Source organism: Cervus canadensis, chromosome 1 (assembly GCF_019320065.1).
Source record: "Cervus canadensis isolate Bull #8, Minnesota chromosome 1, ASM1932006v1, whole genome shotgun sequence".
NCBI classification, from domain to species: Eukaryota; Metazoa; Chordata; class Mammalia; order Artiodactyla; family Cervidae; genus Cervus; species Cervus canadensis.
Genome location: NC_057386.1, coordinates 17,266,020 through 17,291,230, shown reverse-complemented (window position 1 = coordinate 17,291,230; position 25,211 = coordinate 17,266,020). Strand labels below are relative to the sequence as shown.

The following is a 25,211-nucleotide window of genomic DNA, read 5'->3' as shown; positions in this document are numbered from 1 at the left end:
TCACAAATGTTTTATTCTGTCTTCTGAGACTCACTCCTTAGCAGCTTGAGCTTGCGACCATTCTTTTGCTTCTCTCTCCCACCCTACAGTTGCCAGATTTAGTAAATAAAATCACAGCATGTCCTGTTACGTTAGAATTTCAGACAAACAATGGTTATTTTTTTAGTATAAGTGTGTCTCATACAACCCTACTTGGCCCTGACTCAGTGGGATCCTTCAGAGACAGGATCCTTCAGATCCTTCCAAGGATCCTGCCTTGGAAAGCAGGGAGCTCCATCTCTGCCCCTGAAAGCCCCTCTTGGGGTTCTCCAGGGAAGACGGTGGTTCGGGCAGGTGCACCCCAACCTCCCCTCCCGAAGCTTACCTCTCTCCTATCCCTCGCTGACCCCAGGTCCCAGCCTGCCCAGGGCTTTCCGTGAGAATCTATAGAACAAAGCCTTTTGGGTGGGAGCCTCCTCTTCCTCATGGACTATCCTTTAGCCCCGCCCAGCTCACTGCTCTCCATGTTCTAAAGAAGATGGGAGCACTCAGTCACCCCCACCTTCTGGAACCCCAGTTCTGTGATGTCATCACCCTCCTGGAAATACTCTGGTCTTAACCATGCAAACTGGCTCAGTCTTGAGGCCAAACTTGAGGCAGAAGCGGCAGATGGGCCTGGAGGGATTGGTGACAACTGTGACGAAGACCACTGGTGGGACAGAGCACATTGTTCTGTCTGACCACCTCCCTTCCCTTCTGGGCACAGTAACAGCTTTGAGGGAACTCCTTCCCCCATGGCTTTTAGGTGGTCTGCCGGTCACAGGGCCCTGCCCTCCAGGTGAGAGGGTTTGTTCGTGCCCCAACGCTTGTATCTTAAACTGAAACTGAGTGGCGAGGCTCAGCTTCTCACAGGAAGTCTTCAGGTCTGGGGCCTGAGACTGCTTGGAATCTCATGGGTACAGCCCATCTGAGAGAATAAGCCTCCTTGAACAGGGAGCAGAGTCCAGACAGGACTCTTGTCCCAGCATCCACCACTTCTGCAGCCTAAGCTCACCTTTGCCCTTACTGCAACCCTGTGATTCAATAAACGTCCTTTCTTGTATAAACACATTTGAGTTGAGTTTCTGTCACCCGTATGACCAAAAGAGACCTGCTTAGTACAGGTAGGATGGAGTTAACCATCCATGGAGTGGTGACCTGGCAACCTGTCACCTCCCCATGAAGGACACACATCTTAATGTCATTTGTCACCAAGGAAGTCTAGGAGACATTTCCACCAACTATAGCAAAAAGGAAGGGCTTCCCAGGTGGCGCTAATGGTTTAAAAAAACAAACTCTTGCCTGCTAATACAGGAAACATAAAAGACACAGGCTCGATCCTTGGGTTGGGAAGATCCCCTGGAGGAGGGCATGGCAATCCACTCCAGTATTCTTGCCTGGAGAATCCCATGGACAGAGTAGCCTGGCAGGCTACGGTCCATGGGGTTGCAAAGAGTCAGACATGACTGAACCAACTTAGCAGCAGAAGCATATCAAAAAGGAGGCAAAAGAAAGTTTTGCTACTGATGCTCCCTTCACCCTTGAGACAAAGTGATAGAGTCTACCAGAAAGGAAGTAGGAGGAGTTTTCTAAGTGGGCAGTGATGCCCTGTACCCTCCGCCTCTGGACTTGCCCCCCTAGCGGGGTAGCAGAGCATTGCGTCTTGGGATGTAAAGACAGCAGAAGCTCTGCCGTTCTTCAGTCACTCAGTCGTGTCCGGCTCTTTTCCACCCCATGGACTGCAGCACGCCGGGCTTCCCTGTCCTTCACCATCTCCTGGAGCTTGCTCAAACTCATGTACATTGAGTCGGTGATGCCATCCAACCATCTCATCCTCTGTCATCCCCTTCTCCTCCTGCCTTCAATCTTTCCCAGCATCAGGGTCTTTTCTAATGAGTCGGCTCTTTGCATCAGGTGGCCAAAGTATTGGAGCTTCAGCATCAGTCCTTCCAATGAATATTCAGGACTGACTTTCTTTAGGATTGACTGATTTGATATCCTTGCAGTCCAAAGGACTCTCAAGAATCTTCTCCAGCATCACATTTTGAAAACATCAATTCTGAAGCTCTGGTGGAGGTTGAACCCTGGGAGGAGGACATTCTCTGGGTATCACTTTATGCAGTACCATTTGTGGCCAAAACAAATGACCCAGATAACTTCAGATGATCCGGAACCTCACCTGTGCAGAATTAGAGCCCTGGGTGACAGGAAAGGCTTCCATAGTCCAGGACCACATGCTGGAAATTGGGCCTGCAGGAGAGAGTCTCCTTGCAGCATGAAGTCTTAGAGGAAATGATGGCAACACTCAGAAGGGGACCATAGGGACCCTCCAGCCCCCACTCACCCCCAACTGTGGCACACATGAGCCCTGGATGGATTCCTACCCATTCAAGGAACTGGCACATCCAACCTGGGACCCACGAATAAAGTCTGGATGTTGTAGCCTGGGGCAAGAAGACATGGACTCCACATATCACTTGTCTAAATAAACATTGTCAAGTTATAAATCAAGCTAACAAGCCATTAAATAAAATATTTTCTGTCCTCATATTCTGACAAACATTCCTTTAAAAGAATAAAATTTTAAAATGTGTATAAAGCTATGTGTGTGTGTGTGCTCAGTTGGGTCTGAGTCTGCGGATCCAGGGGACTGTAGCCCGCCAGGCTCCTCTGTCCATGGAATTTTCCAGGCAAGAATGCTGGAGTGGATTGCTGTTTCCTACTCCAGAGGATCTTCCTGACCCAGGGCTCGAACCATGTCTCTTGCCTTTCATGCATTAGAAGCCGAATTCTTCACCACTAACGCTGCCTGGGAAGCCCATATGAAGCTACGGTTTATATTAATATATGACAGAAAGTTAGCAGAATGTCAAAGATCAATGAACTTAATTTTTATTCCACATGTCTGGATGCTCTGTTAATGGATTAATAATGTTGGGATGAGTAATAAGTGTATACATAATTCATAAAGGATTAAAACTTTTCCATGAAATTTATTTTCCTATCTTCCTTTCAGCACCAACACTAGTTATATTACTATTATCAAGACTTTTAAATATATTTAAGAATTAAAACCATAATTATATTCAAAGCACATAATTTTAAATATATTTTCATCAAAAATGTAAATTTATGTTAAAAATGTACTAATTTTTACTGTTTTCCAAAAAGTTAGTTTCTTTAAAATATTGAAAAGTATCTAATAATTTGAAAGTCAAGGGTTTTCCTGCTGGCTCTGTGGTAGAGACTCCACCTGCCGATGCAGGAGACATGGGTTTGATCCCTGGTCCGGGAAGATCCCACATGCTATGGAGCAACCAAGCCTGTGCACCACAGCTACTGGGCCTGTGCTCTAGAGCCCAGGAGCTGCAACTACGGAGCCCACCGGCTGCAAATACTGAACCCCCAACACCCTAGAGCCTTGCTCCCCAACAAGAGGAGCTGCCGCAATGAGAAGTCTGTGCACTGCACCTAGAGAGCAGCCCGCACTTGCCGAGACGACAGAAAAGCCCGCACAGTAACAAAGACCCAGCACGGTCAAAAATAAGTAAATAAATAAAGTTATTTTCTTAAAAGTCAAAATACAAATTAGAATGAATGTGTACTACATTTTTATATCAAAATTACAGAGATCCATTTTATTTTACTCTTTGAAAGTTTAACTACACTTTACTAAGCAACTTTGAATTTTAAAATTTAAATTTTATTTAAATTATAAATTTAATTTAAAACTTTAAGTAACTTTTCAAATTAAAATGTCAAAATTCATCATAAGTCTAGCATTTAATGTCCATCTTGTTGCCAATGTAAGGAATTAGTATTATATTATGTCTAAAGTCTAGATATATAAAAAAGTTTTTTTTAAAAAAGTCTAGATATATATGAAAATGTAACAGTAATGTGTAATGTGAGTTTTGCAATCTTACAAACATTTCCTCAGCTTTTTACAGCTGAGGTAAATATTGTACTATTTCATGGATACTTCCAGAACCAAGAATAGGAACACAAAAATAAGAAACTGTACACTCAGCACTACTAGCAACTCATTGTGTTCATACCTATTGCCTTCAGGCTACCTGAGAGGAAAGCTCTGAAGAGTTAATTAATTAGTCTTTTCTCTTACCTAAATACTTTTCTGCCCAAAGCCTCTCTGGACTTCAAAATAGTGCCTAGCAAGAACCATTAAGCTTTCACCAAAACATAAAACAGGAGCTATATTGTAACATTCAAGAAAGCTTTAAAAATGGTCCATATAAAAATATATAAAAAAAAAAAGAAAGGCTGTTGTCACACACTTGGAAGTCCTCCAAATCCTGAGCAGAGAGGCATGTGGAAAATGACGAGACCAAAAAGGATGGATGTGGATGACAAAGATCAGAGACTTAAATTGAGACGAAGACAACAGAGCTGAAAAAGGTGAGTTTGCAGATCTGACATGAAGACAGTCACCAATGAGACATATTCAAACCATATGTTCATAAGATTGAATTTTAAAAATTACTTATGGATTTATTTTTGTTTGTGCTAGGTCTTCACTGTGTGGGGGCCTTTCTCTAGTCACAGCGAGTTGGGGCTACTCTTTAGTTGCGGTCTGCGGGTTTCTCATGGAGGTGGCATCTCTTGTTGTGGAGCACAAGCTTTAGGTGCATGGGCTTCAGTAGTTGCTCTGTGGCATGTGGAATCTTCCCAGACAAGGGATCAAACCTGTGTACCCTGCATTGGCAGACAGATTCTTATCCACTGGACCACCAGGGAAGTCCAAGACTGAGTTTTTTTTTTTTTTAGGCTGTACTTTACTCCACAGAAAGTATACCTTCTCAAATACTTCAGGAATAGTTACAAAACTGATTATAAACTAGGCTAAAACTATTACCTCAAATTGTCCTGAAAGGAGGAATTATATCAGCTCCATACTCTGGCTACAGTTTAAAAACCTCAATTTCTTATAACTTTAAAAGAAACACAGACACACATACACTTCTTCTCCCCTGAATAATTATTGGGTCATTGGCAAATTATTAATAAAATCTGGAGTAACAACTTTCTAAAATGAAAATGACATTAATATATCGTGTCTGAAATTTATTTAGAAGTAATTCATAGTCTTAACTGCTTTCATTCAAGTAAAACAAATTGAATGTTTGACTTAAGAAATTAGAAAAATTAGGAGAAAAACTTTCCCAAGGAAGACAGAAGGAAGCAAAGCATAAGAATAAAAGCATAATATATTTAATTGGGGGTTCCCTGGTGGCTCAGATGGTAAAGAATCTGTCTGCAATGCAGTAGTCCCAGGTTTGATCCCTGGGTGGGGAAGATCCCCTGGAGAAGGGAATGGCTACTCACTCCAGTATTCTTGCCTGGAGAATTCCATGGACAGAGGAGCCTGGAGGGCTACAGTTCATGGGGTCACAAAGAGTCGGACACAACTGAGTGACTAACACTTTCACACTTTCATATTTAATCGGATTCAGGGGAAATGTTGGGTGACAAGTTAAAAATGGGGTTAAGAAGCAGCAACGAGAGAACCTGCATATTGTGTGTCCCGCTTTGGACTCTGGATTCTTCTCTGTGGCACTAGTGCAGTGTAAGCTAAATTCTTCAAAGTTTCTGGCATAAATTCCTTGCAAGGACAGGTCACTCTGAAGCTACAGGTCACCACAAAACTCAGTAGGTTGATTATCCAAGAAGGTAGAGTAACTGAAGGTTCTAAAGCTTTGTTACTTCAAAATCATTGCCAAACATTTTCTCTCATAAAATCATGTTCTGACTCAAGAAGGCCTCCAGTGGGACAGAGAGGTACCATTGCCGGCTGCTGGCCTCGAGAGCATGGGCCACGGAAGGAGACTTCTGTTTCTGCTGAGGAAAGTGCAATGGAAGCTTCTAGATTGCACTGTGAAACACAAGATGCAAACATGCCTTAAAAAAATCAAGTACGGACCTCAGTGAGCTCATAAGCCTGAGTAATTAACATTTCTTTATTTACTTGGCTGCACCGGGTCTTAGTTGTGGTACGATGGATCTTTGATCTTTTCAGCATGTGGGTTCTTTTAGTTGTGGCATGCAAACTTAGCTGCAGCTTGTGGAATCTAGTTCCCTGACCAGGGATTGAACCTGGGCCACCTACATTGGGAGTGTGGCATCTTAGCCACTGGACCACCAGGGAGATCCCTGAGTAATTAACAGACTGGAGAAAACGCCACAGTGGTCCACACCGAACACACCACTCACATAATTCAAAAAGTAACATGCCGCCCCAATCATCAGTCCTCTGAGAAGTGAATCCACTGAACTAAAATCTGCCTGTTTCCACCTTATCTGCTCAATCTCAGCACCCATGTGTGATCCACACAGCATGTACCCTCCTGCATGGAGTGGCCTTTGGAGCCAAACCAGCCAAACTTTCTGGCAAAGAACTGGGCTCATGTAACTTCATGTATAGGTAAAGCCTGTGACCACATCATTGTATGTTTTACTGTTCTCATGCATGAGCATCTACTGGGGATTTATCTATTATTTTATTACTTTCCTTCTGTTTCTTTTCTATATGATAGTTAGGGCATAATGCTGCTTTTTAAATTTACCATCACTCTGAATGGATAAACATGTCAATGAAAAGAGAAGAACTATTGGTTAATTTGTTGAATGGATAAATTTCAAAATAATTATACTGAGTAAAAGAAGTCAGACCAAAAAAAAAGTATATACTGATTTCATTTATAGAAAACTCTCAAAAATGTGGACTAATCTATAATTTTTTTTTTAAATTACAGAAAGCATGGGGGGAATTCCCTGGTGGTTCAGTGTTTAGGGCTCCATGCTTCCACTGCAGGGAGCAAGGGTTTGATCTGTGGTCAGGGAACTAAGATCCCACATGCCTTGTGGCATGGTCAAAAAGATAAATAAATAAAAATGTTTTTAAATTATAGAAAGCAGAAAGCAATCATTAGTTGCTTGAGGACAAGGGGTAGAAAGGGGGACAAGGAAATTTGGGAGGAGTGATGGAGATGTTTACCATCTTGACTGTGATGATGGGCATGGATATTCACATAAATCAAAACTTATCAAATTGCACCCTACAAATTTGTCATTTATTGGATAGCGTCACCGACGTGGCAGGCTACAGTCCATGGGGTCGCAGAGTCGGACACGACTGAGCGACTAAGCACAGCACACACATCACTGACTCAATGGACATGAATCTGAGCAAACTCTGGGAGAGGGTGAAGGACAGGAAGGCCTAGCGTGCTGCAGTCCACGGGGTCACAAAGAATCGGATGTGACTTAGCGACTGAACAACAACCTCAATAAAGTGCTTAAAATCTTTAAAAACTATTATCATTACACAAAACATATTTTATGACGAAGGAGTTATGGGTCTGTCATGGTTGAAACCCCCAGCATCCGGAGAATTCAGAAATGGGGGAAAATTTTTCCCACACTCCGATTCTCAGGCCAACTCTCTGTGCAATTTACCCAGTGGCCACTAGGGGCCAGCAACGGCCCACGTACAGAAAGTGGGGCTGAGGGGTGCCAATAATTAATCGATTGATTCATTAATCAGTCCACGGGGTCCTAAAGAGTCTGACATGACTGAGAGACTGAACAACAACAATAAATTATTTATTAGCTGTATTTTTTCTTTTGCATTAGCTGCCTGTTTCCAATACATCTCAGGAACTGGCTGTTGTCTGCCCCCTGGGGAAGGTACAGCAGGCATTGGTCCCGTTGTAGATATCCAGAGAGTGGCCAGCCTGTCAGGCACATGGCAGGAGCCACAGGTAAGAGGATGAGAGGGAAGAGGAGAGTGGCAGGGCTCCCTCTAGGAAAGCAATTGGAGCAGCAGGCTGTATGCCACTCTGGCCAACACAATCCTGCAGGCAGCATGGATGCGGAGCACCGGGAGGTTGCAGGGTTCAACCACTCAGGTGGGACCGGGGCAGAACTCCAGTGCCCAGGGGAGAAAGGCAGGATCCTCATCCTCATATTGCGCAGGTAAACAAGGTTAGAACTCAGGCCAAAGATCAAAAGCAGAAGCCCTGAGACTTACCTGGTGGTTCAGTGGCTAAGACTCTGGGCGCCCAATGCAGGGGGCCCAGGTTCGATCCCTGGTCAAGGAATTAAAACCCACATAAGGTTTTATATAAAACCTTTTTATATAAAACCTGCAAATAAGGCCTGGCACAGCCAAGTAAATCAATAACAAATATATATATTTGTTTAATCAGAAGCACTGGATGTTAGCTAGGCTTAAATTGGGGTTGAGAGGAATGGAAAACCCCAAATATCACTGGCTCAAACAGAGTAGAAGCTCCTTTCTCTCTCATGTTAAGACACCCCGAGGGAGTCAGTCTCCTACCAACAGGGTGCCCCACAGTGCAAAGGATATGAAAGAGACAGAGGATCCAGTTTCCCCTGTCTTGTTCTCCTATCTTTAGTCATGACTTTGCTCTTTGGCCCAAAATGGCTGCTAGGACTCAGCCTTTCCTTGCCATATTCCAGGTAACAAGAAAGAAGTACAGTCTCCTTTTTGGGGGCATTTTCTAGAATTGTGCAGACTACTTCACTTACATTCTATTGGCTAGAACCAGACCTAGCTGCAAATGACAATGGGAAATACAGTCCTAGTTTCACACATTCACGGATGGGCCCAACTAAAAATCAGAGAGTCTATAAGTAAAAACCAGAGAACATGTGTCCAGGGACTCAAATTATGACATAAGGCAGAAGTGAGCAGGGGGCTCACACTTAGACCCAGGTGCTGGAGTGTAGCTGTTTCCATCTCTGCTGCCCTAGGTCCCAGGGCTTGGGAGGAATGGGGTCACATGAATTCAGTTGTGGGGAGGAGGGAGGTGTTGAACCTAGTCATAGGGCCTGACTGTCCCTGAGTACCTACCACTGCAGCAACGGTGGGCCTTTTACAGCTAAGTGCAGCAACAGCCCTGGAAGAACTCTCTGCTCATTGTCAAGGACAGGCACAGACTCAAAGGCCAACAACTGCTTGATGCTGTGAAAGGAATTCTCAAGATGAGTCCAAGGGTCACAGACTGCCTTCTCCCAGGAGGCAGCGATGTGGTTGAGGACAACTGCCTTTTTTTTCCTTTACTTAAAAAATAATTTTAAAAAATTTACTATGGAATAACACGTACAAAGAAAAGTACACGAGTCATAAGTGATCTTCACACACACACGCAATGAACACACCTAAGCACCCAGCATCCAGATCAAGAAGTAGAACCTTACCACAAGCACAGAAGACCTGAAGGGTCCCTTGCAGTGACTCCCCGTTCACCCTCCTCCCACCTCCACCAGTCCCACCCCACACCCTTCAGTGTCCACCCTTATCATTAGCATTTAAAAATCTCTCTGGGCAATTCCATAGTCAATGTTGAGAATCATTGCTTTTGTAAAAACAGTTCTCTAACTTGGCTGTCCATTAGAATCCACTGGGATAGAAAAGGGAACAGAGACAGCTGCTAGAAGGCAGTGTGGTGCAGGGGGGAAACCTGGGGACCAGACAGACCTGCCAGTTATCAGCTGTGTGACCTTGACTGAGTCCCTCCACCTCTCTGAGCCTCACCTGTGAAATGGGATAGCATCATCCCAGGCCCAACAGAGCTGAGGCTGAGAGATAGAGGATGTAAGCCTGGGCAGATGTAGGGTCCAAATACGGCAGCTACAATTGTCATTTTTATTAAAGATGAGCAGCCCCAGGAAAATTGAAAGCCCTTCTTTCTGTATGCAGATGGGACCCCATCTGGGGATGGTGGAGTTAGGCTACGCTGATAAGAGGGTCAACAGGTTGGTAAGAAGCCCGGGCCTTTCTAGGGAGTCCAGGAAAATTCCACAGGCAGCAGAGATTCCAAGCTAAAGCCAGTGATAGGTGGCCCCTGGTCAGCACAACTGCAACAGCACTGGGGACCAGCAACTGTAGATGAACTTGGGCTAAACTAACCCTTCTCCTTCAGCAAGATGAGCAAGGAGCTGACTGGCTGCAGGCTCTCTGAGAGCTGCTTATGGAGAAAAATGCAATGTTGTTGAGCACCTGCTTTGCGCCAGACGTTGCACATAAATGTCTTTAATCTCATGAGGTGGACAAACTCATCCCATTCATCTTTTTTTTTTTCTTAAGATTTACCTGTTTATGGCTGCACTGGGTCTTCATTGCTGAGTGAGGGCTTTCTCTAGTCACGGTGAGCGGGGACTACTCTGTTGCAGTGCTTCTCATTGCTGTGATTTCTCTTGTTGCAGAGCATGGGCACTAAGGCTCACTAGTTGCGGTGCACAGGCGTGGCATGTGGAATTCTCCAGGACCAGGGATGGGACCCATGTCTCCTGCATGGGCAGACGAATTCTTAACCCCTGGACCACCAGGGAAGCCTGCATCCCATTAATCTTGAGGGCCCTGGGGCTTAGAGGCAGCAGCGACTGCCTAATTCACAGAACCCAGCTGTCACCAAGAGGCTGGGAGCTGCCTCTCCACTGGGCTGCAGTGGCATCACCCCTATGGGTGTGGTGTGTACACAAACGACCTGTGAATACCTTGATTAGATGCTCATTTCTCTTTTTTTCCTGAAATGAAAAGTATACGACTTTTTCAGCTGATGACTTTATCTTTTTTTGGTACTTGTTACAAGATACAATATTCACTTTAGAACATATAGGAAATACAGATAAAAGAAAAATATTAAAGTATCTCACACAGAGATGAGCACATCTATGTTTCACACCTGTTGTTCATCTGTGTGAGTCTGTGTGCATGTGTGTGTGTGTGTGTGTAGGCAGAAATTTACCAAAAAGAAGTCATGAGGTATACTCTGTTAGATAATTTGCTTCTCTTCACTTAACAATACAGTTGACCTTAAACAGCACAGGTTTCAACTATGCGAGTCCACTTATTGCAGATTTTTTTCAAAACAAGGTAGGTTCCATATCTGTGGATATGGAGGATTGGTTATGGGACTTTAACACCTGGGGATTTTCGTATCTGAAGCAGGTTCTGGAACCAATTCCCTGCGGAAATGGAGGGACTGCAAACAGTGGTCGTATTTCTATGTCATCAAATATTTTTCTCCAACAGTGGCTCTTGTTAGAAGCCCCAAGGAAAGCTTAACAAATATTCATGTCTGGGTTCCACTCTCAGGCAGATTTAACTGACCCTGGATGGAGTTGGTCCATGGGACTTTTAAGACTCCCCAGGGGGTTCCAATGTGCAGTCAAGCTGGAGCGCTCCTTGCCACAGCCTCACTTTCCCAAGGTGGGCTTGCATTTTCTTTACTGAAGGGATATGCTGTAATTTGACCAACTCCCTTCCTTGGACATTCAATTTGGTTCCATTTTTTTCAATATTAGAAACCAGGAGTCAGCAAACCTTTTCTGTAAAGGGCTGAATAATATGTTTTAGCCTTTATAGGCTATAAGGAGTCTGTTTAACCCTGCCTTTGTAGCACCAAAGCAGCCACAGACAATGCATAAAAGAAGAAGTGTGATTGTGTTCCAATAAAACTTTATTTACAAAAAACAAGCAGTGGCCAATTTAGCCTCTGAGCCATAATTTGCTGGCTCCTACTCTAAGCAGTGCTATAGTGAATATCTCTGAAGCTACACCTTCTAGCATAAAATGACTATTTTCTTGGAATGGTGATACCGTTTACTTTTAGAAGTAAGACCCCTTCCAAATAAAACTTGAACTAGAATTCATAAAAACAACAGGTAAGAGGGGCATCTTGTTAGTTACATATATTTTATAAATTCAAATGTACATTTTCTTTTTAAAAAGTCAGGGGTTGTAGATCATAGTTATTTTTGGTTTTGTTTCTTTTTTTTTTTTTCTGGTTTTGTTTCTGATCAGCCTCAGCACCTGTGGCATTCAAGTGAAAGTTTTATAGAACCAACCAAATGTCTCTATGAAACCCTAGTGCTCCACAAGGAATACAGTTTGAAACCATTGCAATGTGATAAACTCTTGGAAATATAGCTGGTGGAAGGCCTGAACCATTTCAAAGCAGCTTATGGATACTTCCCTGGCGGTTCATTGTCTTCCAATGCTGGGGGTGCAGGTTCCACCCTGGTCAGGGAGCTGAGATCCCACATACCTTGCAGTCAAAAAACCAAAACATAAAACAGAATAAATATTGTAACAAATTCAATAAAGACTTTTAAAATGGTCCACATTTAAAAAAAATCTTAAAAAAAAAAAGCAGCTTGAATATGTCATTTCAGCTGTCAAATGACGCTGAAGAAAGAGGGGAAAAAAGACATGTTTCTAATATTCAAATAGGTGTGAACAGCTTCCTGTTGTCCAATTGGCTTTGTGGGGGTGAACGTTTTAGACACTGGTTCCTAGTGTGGTGTGAACCACTTCCTTCCCTTGTCTCATCCCTTTCAATGATTTGTAGAAGGTTCTTCAAGGTTCTCCCATTGCACATGCTCATTATGGCTTCCAGAAACATCAATAAAATGATCATCTTATTCTCTTTTTTCTTCTAGTCTTACTGAGATATAATCGACATACAGCACTGCGTAAGTTTAAGGTGTACAGCATAATGATTTGACTTACATACATCATGAAATGATTATCACAGTAAGTTTAGTGAACATTCATCATCTTATATAGATACAAAAGAAAAAAAGAAAAAAAAACTTTCCTTGTGATGAGAACTCTTAGAATTTATCCTCTTAACAACTTTCATATATAACATTCAGCAGTGTTAATTATATTTATAATGTTGTACACTAAATCTTTAGTACTTCATTATCTTTTTTTAAATAGTTGTTTTTAAATATTTTTTTAATATTGTGTTTTTTTTTCCTTTAATATTTGCCAGGTCTTAGCTGTGGCATGTAGGATCTATTTTCTGACCAGAGATTGAACTCAGGCCCCCAACATTAGAAATGTGGATTCTTAACCACTGGACTACCAGGCAAGGCTCCTCCCTGCCCACTCTTCAGCCTTCTCTCTAGACACTCCGCAGCACTGCAGCCTCACCCCTGGGTCCCTGTGACCACAGCCCTGAGCTCCCTCAGGTTTCAGAGCCACAGCAGATGCTGCTTCCCCTGCAGATTGCTCTTCCTGCCCCCTTTTGTCTGAATTTTCCTATGTACCTTTTCTGACTCCTGTCACTGTTCCCCTAGCACATCATACAGAACTGTAAGTGGCCAAGATCACTGTGCCCGGACAGTGGGAAGGGGTGGCTGACTCATGTGGGATGCTGTGGGGTTCTTCCACTTGACCTCAAAGCAGCCCTAGTCCTCCCCCTCTCCTCTCCACAGTCTGCAATATTCCCCACAGCATCTGAGCTAAACAGGGAACCACCGACTCCCCAGAGCCTTGTCATTAGGAACTGGCATTTTGCTGCATCCCCCCTGTTGTGACGACTGGCATTGAAGCTGGTGCCAAATGGGCAACCCAGAAGGATCTTTCTCTTCCTTTTTTCCTTCCTCCAGGCTTGTTCTTTAGGCTTGAGAAGCCAGATGCTTTGGGGTTTAATTACACGCTGCAGTTAGAAGCACAGAATGTCAGAGCTGGAAAGGAAGAACCTTATTATAAATAATTGCTGCCAGCATTTATTGAACACTTACTCTGTGCCAGGCCCTGTGCCAGGCCTGCTTCCAGGCATTACCTCGCTTACCCTTCCCAACAATTCCAGGAGGCAGGAATCATCATCATCCCTATTCTGCAGGGAAGGAAACAAAAGGTTTTCGGGAAATTACAGGGCATTTCCCAAACTGTGCTGAGTGGCACACAGTGGCAAAAAAAAAAAAAAAGTTTATTAGGGTTTTTCCACAAGATGGTATGGAAAAGTCCAAATGAACTATTTGGCCAACCCATATTAGTTGCTGGTGAGGAAAAAAGCATCCCTTTGTTACACAGAACACCCTGCATCACCCTGGGAAAGTCACAATGCCATCAGTAGTCTAAAGGCTCTGAGAAGTCCTGTAGTGGAGAAACCTGTTGGGGTCAGTGTCACTTCTGTGGGTACCTCACTGGGACTGCTGATCCAGAATACAGTTTGGGGAATGCAGATATTACCCATGCTTCTCATCTTACAAATGGGGTAAGAAAGGCCTAAGATGATGGCATCTGGTCCCATCACTTCATGGCAAATAGGTAGGGAAACAATGGAAACAGTGACAGACTTTATTTTCTTGGGCTCCAAAATCCCTGCAGATGGTGACTGCAGCCATGAAATTAAAAGACACTTGCTCCTTGGAAGAAAAGCTATGACTAACCTAGACAGCATATTAAAAAGCAGAGACATTACTTTGCTGACAAAGGTCCATCTAGTCAAAGCTATGGTTTTTCCAGTAGTCATGGATGGATGTGAGAGTTGGACTATAAAGAAAGATGAGTGCCAAAGAAGTGATGCTTTTGAACTGTGGTGTTGGAGAAGACTTGAGAATCCCTTGGACAGCAAGATAAAACCAGTCCAAACTGTGCTGAGTGGTACACAGTAGTAAAAAAAAAAAAAAAAGTTTGTTTGGTTTTTTGTTAGTATCGATTGCCAGGTGGGCCTATCCGAACTAAAATGTTTAAATCCAAAGGTATTTCACATTATCAACCTTTCCAAAAAGGTTAATAAACTGCTTCCTGCATTTTATCAATTCTATCAAAAATATCAATCCAATTATCAAATTATCAAAACTATCAGTCCTAAAGGAAATCAATCCTGAATATTCATTGGAAGGACTGAGGCTGAAGCTAAAACTCCAACACTTTGGCCACCTGATGTGAAGAGCCAGACTCATTAGAAAAGGCCCTGATGCTGGGAAAGATTGAAGGCAGGAGGAGAAGGGGACAACAGAGGGTGAGATGGTTGGATGGCATCACTGACTCAATGGACATGAGTGTGAGCAAGTTCCAGGAGTTGGTGAAGAACAGAGAAGCCTGGCATGCTGCAGTCCATGGGGTCCCAAAGAGTCAGACATGACTGAGTGACTGAATGATATCAATAAGAAAGGCCCAGGTAATGCTTGAGGTACAGACCAGGCACAGATCTTGGGCCCCATGCTCTCTGCACATCCACACCACCCCTTCCAGGAAAGAGAGAGTGGAGAAAGGCAAACCATGACCCATCTGGCCCCACTTCCTGTTTTTATAAATAAAGTTTTATTGAAAATGATCAGATTCTGCTCCCTTGATTTACAGATGAGCCAATCAAAGTCCAGAGAGGATAACTGACTTGTCAAAGGTCACGCAGACAATTAGGGGCAGAAATAGATTCTAGATCTCCAAAAACCAGGTATTCTCTGAAACACAAATCAGACAGGCGGCAGGAGGTGACGTGTGAAGTTCCTGATACCTGTGACATCTGCTCACAAGGTCTCCACTGCATAGTACTTAAACAAATACTTCCCACTTTCTGCTACGGCAAGAACACCCCTCAAGGCATTTCTCTCGCTGCTTTGGGCAAAGCCACCTTTGCATGAACAGCCAGGCTCCTCTGTCTTCCACTCTGTGTGCATGAACAGAGCAGGGGCCAACCTCGAAATCTCCGGAGGGGCAAAGGCTAAACAGGGCAGTCTGTATTTATTTAAATTCTGTACCAGATGCAGGAAATCATTATTAACTTCCCCTCTGCCAATGTGAAACGTGAGATCATTTGGACAGGACCTGGGCATAAAGCAACCTTTGCCCGCTCCAGGAAGAGTTTGCCAAATGAATGACTAGCATAAACAGGAGCCCCAGGGCAGCTGTTTGAAACCACTTCAGAAAATAAATTCCTTTCAAGGGTTCTTCGGCCTCCCTGAAACAAGCTATGGTACAAGGGTCACCTATTGATATTTTGTGCGTGTGTAATCATGTATGGATGTGAGAGGTGGAGTATAAAGAAGGCTAAGCACCAAAGAATTGATGCTTTTGAACTGTGGTGCTGGAGAAGACTCTTGAGAGTCCCTTGGACAGCAAGGAGATCAAACTAGTCAGTATAAAGGAAATCAACCCCGGATGTTCATTGGAAGGACTGATGCTGAAGCTGAAGCTCCAATACTTTGGTTACCAGATGCAAAGAGCCAACTCACTGGAAAAGACCCTGATGCTAGGAAAGATGGAAGGCAGGAGGAGAAGGAGATGACAAAGGATGAGATGGTTGGATGGCATCACCGACTCAATGGACATAGTTTGAGCAAACTCCAGAAAGCACTGAAGGACTGGGAAGCCTGGTGTGCTGCAGTCCACAGGATTGCAAAGAGTCAGACATGACTGAGCAACTGAACAACAACATGTTCAGTGTACAGTTGAATATGCAAATAAAATCATCCTGAGCTCTTCATTAAAATGCAGGGAGCACTTTATTAACCTTTTTGGAAAGGTTGACAATGTAAAATGCCTTTGGATTTAAACATTTTAGTTTGGATAGGTCCACCTAGCAAGTGATACTAATTGGGGAGGTTTGATTAATCTCTGAATCTAGGGGAGGTGTCTTACTGATCCTGGATGGCCAAGGCAGGCCTGAGAGCTAAAGGTTCATCTAGAAACAGCTGTGGGGACAACAGTGGCCTCTGGGTGGAGGTTCTTCCTGGGGCAGCCAGACTGCCCAGATGGCCTTTCCAGATCTGGGAGAGGCAGGCTTGTCACTGAGGTGGAGGGTAAAAATAGTGCTGTGTGGGAGGCAGCTGGGCCCAGAGGCACTGGCTTCCTGGTTCTAGGGCGGCAGACAGCCCGCAGACAGGCACCTTCTTGGGCTCCTGAGGCCCCTCCCAAGTCCTGGGGCTTGGATGGGGGGGGGTGCTTTTCTCTAATATCAAAGCACACTCCTATATTCACCATTCATCCCCCCACCCTCCTTACCCCCATGAGCAAACAACTTGCTGGAACTGGAATGAGCTTGGGCTGGGTTATAAGGTAGCTAAGGGCTGAAATTCTGGCTGTGCCAGTTACTAGCTCTGTGACCTCAGGCAAGAATTTCCTCCTTTCTGAGCTTCCATTTTCTCATCTATCCAAAGAGGCTTGCGGTCTTTCTCGGTAAGGCTTGCTGTGAAGATTAAACAACAATTTCTACCCTGCAGCCTCATTCTTCTGCCTCTCTCCCTTCCACCAGTTGCTCACCTTCCTGCACATGCTTTTTTTTTTTCTTTTTGACCCCACCTTGTGGCATGTAGGATCCTAGTTTCCCGACCAGGGATGGAATCCACACCCCCGTGCATTGGAAGCGTGGAGTCCTGACCACTAGAACACAAGGGAAGTCCCTCCAGCAACTTCTTCAAGAGTGGCTCTGAGGCAAGCCAACTGCATGTCATGAGGACACTCAGGCAGCCCCTCAGGAAGGTCTACACAGCCGGGAACTGAGCCTTCGAGACAACAGCTGTGTTGAGGAATCACGTTAGAAGTCAATCCTATACCCCCCACCATGGAGCTTTTATGTGACTGTGACCCCAACTAACCCCTTGACTACAACCTCATGAGAGACCCCAACCCAGAACCACTCAGCTACGCGGCTTCTGGTTTCCTGGCCCTCAGAAACTATTGCGAGATAATAAATAATTGTTAAATTTGAGGGTGATCTGTGATGCAGAGATAAATAAGTAATGCACTTACCTTTCAGGGTTATTGTATGAATTAAGAGTTAATGCAGGACTGCCCTAGTGAGTGGCTCACTAGGGTAAAGAATCCGCCTGCCAATGCAGGATCCCTGATCTGGGGAGATCCCACATGCCACGGAGCAGCAAGGCCCGAGCCCCACAACTGCTGAAGCCCATGCACCTAGAGCCTATGCTCTGCAACAAGGGAAGCCACTGCAATGAGAAGCCCATGTCCCACAGCTGGAGAGTAGGCCCCGCTCACTGCAACAAGAGGAAGAAAGCCCGTGCAGCAATGAAGACCCAGCACAGCCAAAAATTAATTAATCAATAATAAAAAGAATCGAGGGCTCCAAAGAGCTTAAAAAAAAAAAAACACACCAAAAACAGTTAATGCAAGGAGTTCCCTGGTGGTCCAGTGGTTAGAACTCTGAACTCTCACTGCAAGGGCACAGGTTCAGTCCCTGGTCAGGGAACTAACATCCCACAAGCTGCATGGTGTGACTTGAAAAAAAAAAAAAAAAAGGCCAATCAAATGGCAACCAGACTTTCGGGGGCCAGTGCCTCCAGAAAGGGCAGAAGGAAGAAGCAGAAGGAGGGAGTACCTGGCTGGGTCCAGGCTAGGTAGGTCCCCACTCCTACTCTGGGGAGGAGTCTGAGACACTGAATATACAGACAATGGCCAGACCGTATATAAAAACCTCGCTCTGACTCACAACCTATAGCAATAGCCCAGGAAGCCAAACCACAACCCTTGCAGCAACCAGCCCCAAACGGCCAGACATTGATCAATGACAAGCTTCTCTAATTTTGCCCCCACTTTCAACATAGTACAAATTGGGGAAAGTTAAATATGCTCCCCTAACCAATCACACGGGAAGCCCCCCATCTAGTTTGCCCACCTACACTTTTTCCAAGGCAGCAGTCTCCAGTCAGGGCATATATGAAGCCTATCATTCCCCACCCCCCAGTATAAAGCTTTCTGCCTGCCTTTGTGTGTCTGTCAAACTCAAGTAAATATGGCTAACTCCCTTGCTATAGCAAACTCTGGAAAAATAGACTTTGCTCATTCTCCTCTGGGTGATCTTTGCTTATTTCCACAAGACCAAGTTCTCTCTCTCCCGTCCTTCTCCCAGGTCATAGACAACATCTTTCTCTCCCACCAGGTGTCCAGAGAAAGCTGCTCAGGGATGATGGGGGACAGTTACAATCGAGTGTAGCTTTGGATGTGGTATAGAAACACAATGGAATATTACTCAGCCATCAAAAAGAATGAAATAATTCCATTTGCAGCAACATAGATTGATCTAGAGATGATGATATGATATCTATCACATCCCTTATATGTGGAATATAAAAAGAAAGGATACAAATGAACTTACAGACAAAAAAGAAACAGACTCACAGACTTGGTGAAGGAGCTTACGATTGCAGAGTGGGAGAAAGATGGGGGGAAAGGATAGTAGGGAGTTTGGGATGGACACGTACATGCCGCTATATTTAAAATGGATAACCAACAAGGACCTACTGTGTAGCACATGGAACTCTTCTCAATGTTATGTGACAGACCGAATGGGAGGGGAGTTTAGAGGAGAATGGATACGTGTAAATGTATGGCTGAGTCCCTTCGCCGTTCACCTGAAACTATCACATTATTAGTCAGCTATACCTCGATACAAAATAAAAAGTTAAAAAAAATATGATATAACATACACGTGGAATCTAAAATAGATGATACAAACCAATATATCTACAAAACAGAAACAGACTCACAGATGTAGAGGCCAGACTTGGGGGGTAGAGGAGGGAAGGAATGGGAGTTTGGGATTAGCAGGTGCAAACTATTATATAGAGGATGGATGAACAAAAAGATCCTACTGTATAGCACAGGGAACTATATTCAATATTCTGTGACAAACCATAATGTAAATGAATATGAAAAACTATATATTATATATATGTACAATATATATTATATATTATATATATATGAGTCACTTTGCTGTACAGAAGAAATTAACACAACATTGTAAATCAACTAATTTCAATAAAATTAAAAAAAGGAGAGCGTAGCTTTGGAACAGGATAGATCTAGGCTCAAACTGTGGCTCTGATGCTTACCGAGCTGTGTGGGCTTAAGTAAGTCAACCAGTCTGAGCCTCTGTTTCCTCACGTCAAGGATACATTCCCTGTAAGAACTCAGTGAGGGACTCCCTGGAGGTCCAGTGGTTAAGGCTCTACACTTCCATTGCATGGGGCATGGGTTTGATCCCTGGTTGGGGAACTAAGATCCCACATGCATGCTGAACGGTGTGGTCCAAAAAAAAAAAAAAACATTCATTGAGATAATATATTTGATGCACTGAGCATACAATAGGTGCTTAATAAAGGAAAGGTCGGACTTCATAGATGGCACAAGTGGTAAAGAATCTGCCTGTCAATACAGGAGACATAAGAGACACAGGTTCGATCCCTGGGTCAGGAAGATCCCCTGGAGAAGGAAATGGCAACCCACTCCAGTATTTCTCACCTGGAAAATTCCATGGACAGAGGAGCCTGATGGGCTACAGTCCATGGGGTTGCAAAGAGTTGGACACGACTGAGGACACACATCAGCCTCCTCAAAGCCTCTTCCTGAAGTGGCAGGACCCTGTAGCCCAGCTTTCCTTACCCTCTGCCACCTTTCTGCACATTTGGCAGCTTGACTGACTTCAGCTGGATGGAGTCAGTCATGGGCTAAGTCCAGGGTACATCAGAGGTCAGGGGTTTGTCTCAGAAGAAGGATGGACAAAGGGCATAAGAGTATTTCTCTAAAGAAATCCAACTGGTCAAAAGCAGAAGAGAAAGTGTCCAGGCCAGATACCATTCTCATTCTGTTCTGTCCTGGCCCTGAGGGGTAGTCAGGGTAGGGAGACTCCTGCCCAGAAAACTCTGAGTGCCCTTGTGCCAGGCTGTGTTCCTAGGACTGAGGAGGTGATCTGGGTCTTTCTCTATTCTCCTCTGTGTGTGTGTGTGTCTATGCATATGTGTCAGTTTCATCTTTAAAATGAAAAATTCAATAGCTTCCCAGGACACAGACACACAAATTAGTGTTCTGCTAATAGTGAGGGGGTGACTTTGAGATGCTCACCTGCTGGAGACAGCCTGAATCCCCTCCCTCCAATTTGCCAGGCTCTTTCTTTCCATCCACGGTTTCTCTCCTTCTACTGCCATCCCTGGAATCCAAGCCTCCAGCCAGCCATCTTTTGCCTAGACTGTTGCAACAAGTCCTAAATGCTTTCCGTTTTTTCCTTTGATTCAACAACCAAAGAATACGAGGGTGAGAAATTATCCCCTATCCCCTGAATTCACACAATGATTTTTAAAATATTGACAATGACCAGGACTGGGAGCAATGCACTCTTTTTTCCCAGTGGAAGGCTGGAGTGGAAACTGGTACATTTCTGGAGGGCAATTTAGTCAGATCTAATTTACTGATTCTGCAGGTCCATTTTTCAAAATATGATAGAAATAAAAAATTACAGGTCCTGTACAAAGATTTCTTACCAAGTTCTTTATGGTAAATATTGTTTCTGATGAAAGAGAAAGAAAAAAGAAAGAGGGAGGGAAAAAAGTAAAGAAGGAAGAGAAACAAATCAAATATCCAAAAATAGAGACTTTGGTTCAATAAATTGTAAAGTATAACAGTCTCTACTTTGAAACACAATTCCTTCTCTGAAAAGGATGTCGCAGGCCAATAATTCTCAAAGTCCAGGAAGAGCAGAAAGAGCATTTGTTTGAAAGGTAGAGATTTACCGATTCAGAAACTCTGGGCTGGGCTCAGGAATCTGGGTTTTAACAAGCTCCTGTTGTAGATGAATATTTATCACTACAAAAGAAGAAACTGGTAAATGACAAAGGATTACACAACAGCATGTACAAAACAGTATTATGAACAGCGCATCCTTATTCTAAATACATATATAGAAACACATAGAAAAAGGCCAGGAAGATTTTGAAGCAAGGCGGTAACATGGACACTCTCTGGGTAGTAGGATTATGAGTTTTTAGATTTTTTTCGTTTTCCGAATGTGTACTTTCTAACTAGTTTACAGTAATGTGGCTTTGTAAAAAGGAATAAAGGAAAAACGCAATAACCTATTTTTAAGTTAAGAAAACCACGTGGGGAGGGGTGGGGACGAGGTGGGAAGGAGACCGAGAGCACTCCTCATATTCATGGTGGGGCGAGGCTGGGACGACCTTAGTCGGGGCGGTGGGGTTCGGCGGCCACCCACGGCCACGGCCCAGTGAGGTGGGGAGGGGGGATTCGGCGCAGAGGAAAGGAAAGGCCGCGCTGCGGGGAGAGGATGCGAGGGGTGGGGGTTTCTCGGCAACTCCTCTGACATCTGGGAAGGCTTACCATGACCTCAGTCAAGAGCGGAGAAGAGATTTAGGGCAGACTTCAGGAAGAACTTAACTGCAGAGAGCATCAAATCCCAGAAGGGGCTCCTTGGGGCGATTTTTCCCGGCTGGAACAGACCAAGGATGCCTTGAGGGTGTCGAGCTTCGCCGACTGAGGGCGGGGCTGCCCTGATCTCCCGACCCGTTCCAACCTTGGGACACAGGCGGAGATGCGATCGCTGCGGGATCTCCCACCTCCCCATGGATGCGGCCGGGCCTGGGGGAGCTGCGGGGGGAAGGAAGGAAGGAGAGGGGGCGGGGCCGTTGCTAGGGGAGGGGCGGCTGGGCGGGCGCCGAGCGCAGTCGGTGCCTAGAGGCGCGCTGGGCTCTGCGGCTCCAGCTCGCGCGAAGCCTGTTGCTCGACTCTCCGGGCCGCCGCTTCCCGCCAGGTGCCCCGGGGCCGGCGGCCGGAGGGGGTGAGGCGCGCCGGCAGCCCCCCGCCCTCTCCCTCTCCCCGCGCACAGGTGGACCCGGGCTTCTCCCAGAGCGCCGACGCCGGAGAGCCTTCCCGTGCGCCCCGGACCGCGCGCCGAGACCCCCCCGGGCGCCGAGCGGCGATGAACGCGACCTTCCTGAACCACAGCGGCCTGGAGACAGCGGGTGGCTTGGGCGGCGGCGGCGGCGGGGCTGCGCTGGGGAACCGCAGCCACGGGCTGGGCACGTGGCTGGGCTGCTGCCCCGGGGGCGCGCCGCTGTCCGCCAGCGACGGGGTCCCCGCGGGGCTGGCGCCGGACGAGCGCAGCCTGTGGGTGTCGCGCGTGGCGCAGATCGCCGTGCTCTGCGTGCTGTCGCTCACAGTGGTCTTCGGCGTCTTCTTCCTGGGCTGCAACCTGCTCATCAAGTCCGAAAGCATGATTAACTTTCTGATGCAGGAGCGCCGGCCTTCCAAGGACGTGGGCGCTGCCATCCTGGGGCTGTACTGAGCGCCGCCTCTGCCCGCCCTCGTCAGCGCGGCTGGAAGAAGACCGAGGAGAGCCCAGGACCCTAGATCCGCCTTCCCGAGCTCTGCCGCCGCCTCCGGGAGGGCAGCTCGAGGGCCTCCCCCCACCCGCAAAGCGCCACGGGGCGCCCGCCCCCAGGACACTGCAGGACTCCAGGCGGCGGCGCGGGAAGGAACTTCCACACCAGACTGCGTTTGGTCCAGCCTTGGTGGGCGGGATGGGGGTTCTTAAACTGGTTTTTGGTTTTTGTTTTTAAAGTTCTGGGCAGGGTGGTGGGAGAGGCTGTAGGAAGCATCTTGGGGCTGAGGTCACTCGCGTGGGAATTTTGTGTGTTTGTAGGTGGGGTGGAGTGGGGACCAGTTCCGAGCAGCATGGCGAGGTGGGGGGGAGTGCAGTTGTGGATGAATCTGAGTCACTGAGCTTGTTGGGCTTGTTGGCCTGATTTCGCATTTGAGAAGAGATCTTTTAATAAAGCCACAGCCGTCGGGGGCTTCCTCTGTGGGGTGTTGTGTGTATGCTGAGGCGTTTGTTGGCGGCGGGGGCGGTGTGTAACCTAGGAGCCAGCACGTTAAGCAGGTCGCAGGACGCCTGACCGCCGGGCTGGGCAGCTATGGGGGATGGTCGGGGTCTCCTGAGACCCCACTCCAAAGCCGGGAAGGGGGGGAGGGGGACGTGCCCGTTTTCTACTGCTGCCAGCTCGGGCAGGCAGGTCCTGCAAGGACGGCTGGACAGCTGGTGAGGTAAATTAAATCATTGGGAAATTTGAATCTATTCTGTGAGATGGAAAAAAAATAAATCAGCGACTTGAATTCAAAAGGGAGAAAATAGCAAAAACAATACATCAGGAGAGTGGACAAATGAAATGTAATTGGTGTGTGGGGAGAGGTCTAGATGGAGGTAGAATTTTCATGATAGGGCCAAAAGCCCCAGCTCAGGGCTTATTTGACTTACCCTTGTAGAGGGTAGGTGAGCAGATTCTGAAGATTTGCCTTTGCAGTGTGGGGAGGGAGGGTGTGGGGGAAGGGGGATGTGAGCTTGGGAGAGGGTGTTGTGGTTTGAAGGACCCAGGATGTTTATTTATTTATTAAAAAATATTTTTGGCTGCAGCCCTTGGCATGGGGTGGGACCATAATTCCCCCCGCCAGGGACTGAACCCACACCCCCAGAACTGGAAGGTGGAGTCTTAACCACTGGACCACCGGTGAGGTCCACACCCAGGACGTGTAAAGTGGAGCAAATGGCCTCCAATGCAGCTGTGCTCGGGGAATTTGGAACCTGCCATTATGAGATTTCGCCTGCTGCCCAGAACCCTGGCATCTCTTATAGGTGCAGAATTTCCATAAAGCCTTGTTAAGCAGTTAGAACCTTGGCACTCACCGGCCAAGGGGGAATGAGTGGCTCTACTGTCTGCAAGTGTCTGGTCTGGGGGAGAACTGAGCCTGGGGTCAGGGGACAGAAGGAGAGAAAGCTGGGCTTTGTGGCCCATGTATCCTCCCCCCCCCCCCCGAACCCTAGTGCCAGCCTGACTCCGGCACCCTGGTGCTTGGAAGATTTGAGGGGAGGGCTCTAGTTGATTTCTCTCTCTCTTCTCCCTTTCACCATGTGTGGAAGTAAAGATGAGTGAGATAGAAGGGGACTGAAGCCTTACTTGGCTTTGGGAAGAGATGTATAGGGCACGACCGAAACAACTTAGCACACACACGTATAGGGCCCACAACCTCATGTCTTCAATACTAGTTCCACACAAGGTTGGGGGAGGGCAGGGTAGCTCAACAAAAGTGTAGATGCTCACTGACTATGAAGGACCCAGAGTCTTCCTGGCTCCTGAGCCCTCCCGTGTAACCATAGTCATCACCATCAGGATGTGTCACCTTCCCACCCACCCCCACCCCACCATCCCAGTCTCAGACCTGGGACAGTTCAAGTTCATCCAATGAGGCCAGTCCAGTAGAGGCCAGGGGCCAGAAACTATTTATAAAGGATAGTTTATAAATAGTTTTGATCCATACTTTTGGATGGATCAAATTTGGGTGGCTCCATTTGATCCACAATGTGGAGAATGTTCTGTGGATGGCTTGGGGTGACTTGCAGGCCTGATCTGGGGAGAGCGGCCTTGAGTGATGGGGGCAACCTGACTATGTAGCTTTGTGCAGCACAGATGCCTGGAGCCCAGGGTGACGAGATGGCCTGGAGAACGTGGTTCTGAGAGCTGCAGGCATTCACGGAAAACCCCAATGACTGGAAAACGGTAGTTTCAGGGGGGGACACTGAAACTTAGTTTTCTGGCTGACCAAGCTG

At 46.1% G+C, this 25,211-nt stretch overlaps 2 protein-coding genes and 1 non-coding gene across 5 annotated transcripts in view; 1 reads left to right on the top strand and 2 right to left on the bottom strand.

The window, feature by feature from the left end:
• LYZL6 (lysozyme like 6) overlaps positions 1-22,147 on the bottom strand; it is a 29,235-nt gene extending 7,088 nt beyond the window's left edge. The window contains exons 1-4 of one of the 3 annotated variants that reach the window (XM_043466056.1): positions 22,125-22,147; positions 21,932-22,040; positions 21,328-21,400; positions 10,154-10,350 (exon numbers count right to left, since the gene is read on the bottom strand). The gene's annotated coding sequence lies outside the window, so the exon portion shown is untranslated. Of the gene's footprint in view, positions 1-364; positions 498-2,197; positions 2,234-10,153; positions 10,351-21,327; positions 21,401-21,931; positions 22,041-22,124 lie in introns of those variants that run through there. The other 2 variants (XM_043466075.1, XM_043466066.1) reach the window with 2 other exon arrangements.
• On the bottom strand, positions 6,109-6,181 carry TRNAG-CCC. Its single transcript has one exon. It is a non-coding gene; the product is annotated as a tRNA-Gly (tRNA).
• RPRML (reprimo like) lies at positions 21,771-23,403 on the top strand. The gene has a single exon (XM_043466088.1). It carries the CDS (start codon positions 22,530-22,532, stop codon positions 22,893-22,895), a length of 366 nt encoding a protein of 121 aa, XP_043322023.1. The 5' UTR covers positions 21,771-22,529; the 3' UTR covers positions 22,896-23,403.
• Positions 23,404-25,211: the final 1,808 nt, after the last annotated feature.

Excerpts from the sequence above, each read along its gene's own strand:
- RPRML (XM_043466088.1), top strand. The coding sequence starts at position 22,530 with ATGAACGCGACCTTCCTGAACCACAGCGGCCTGGAGACAGCGGGTGGC.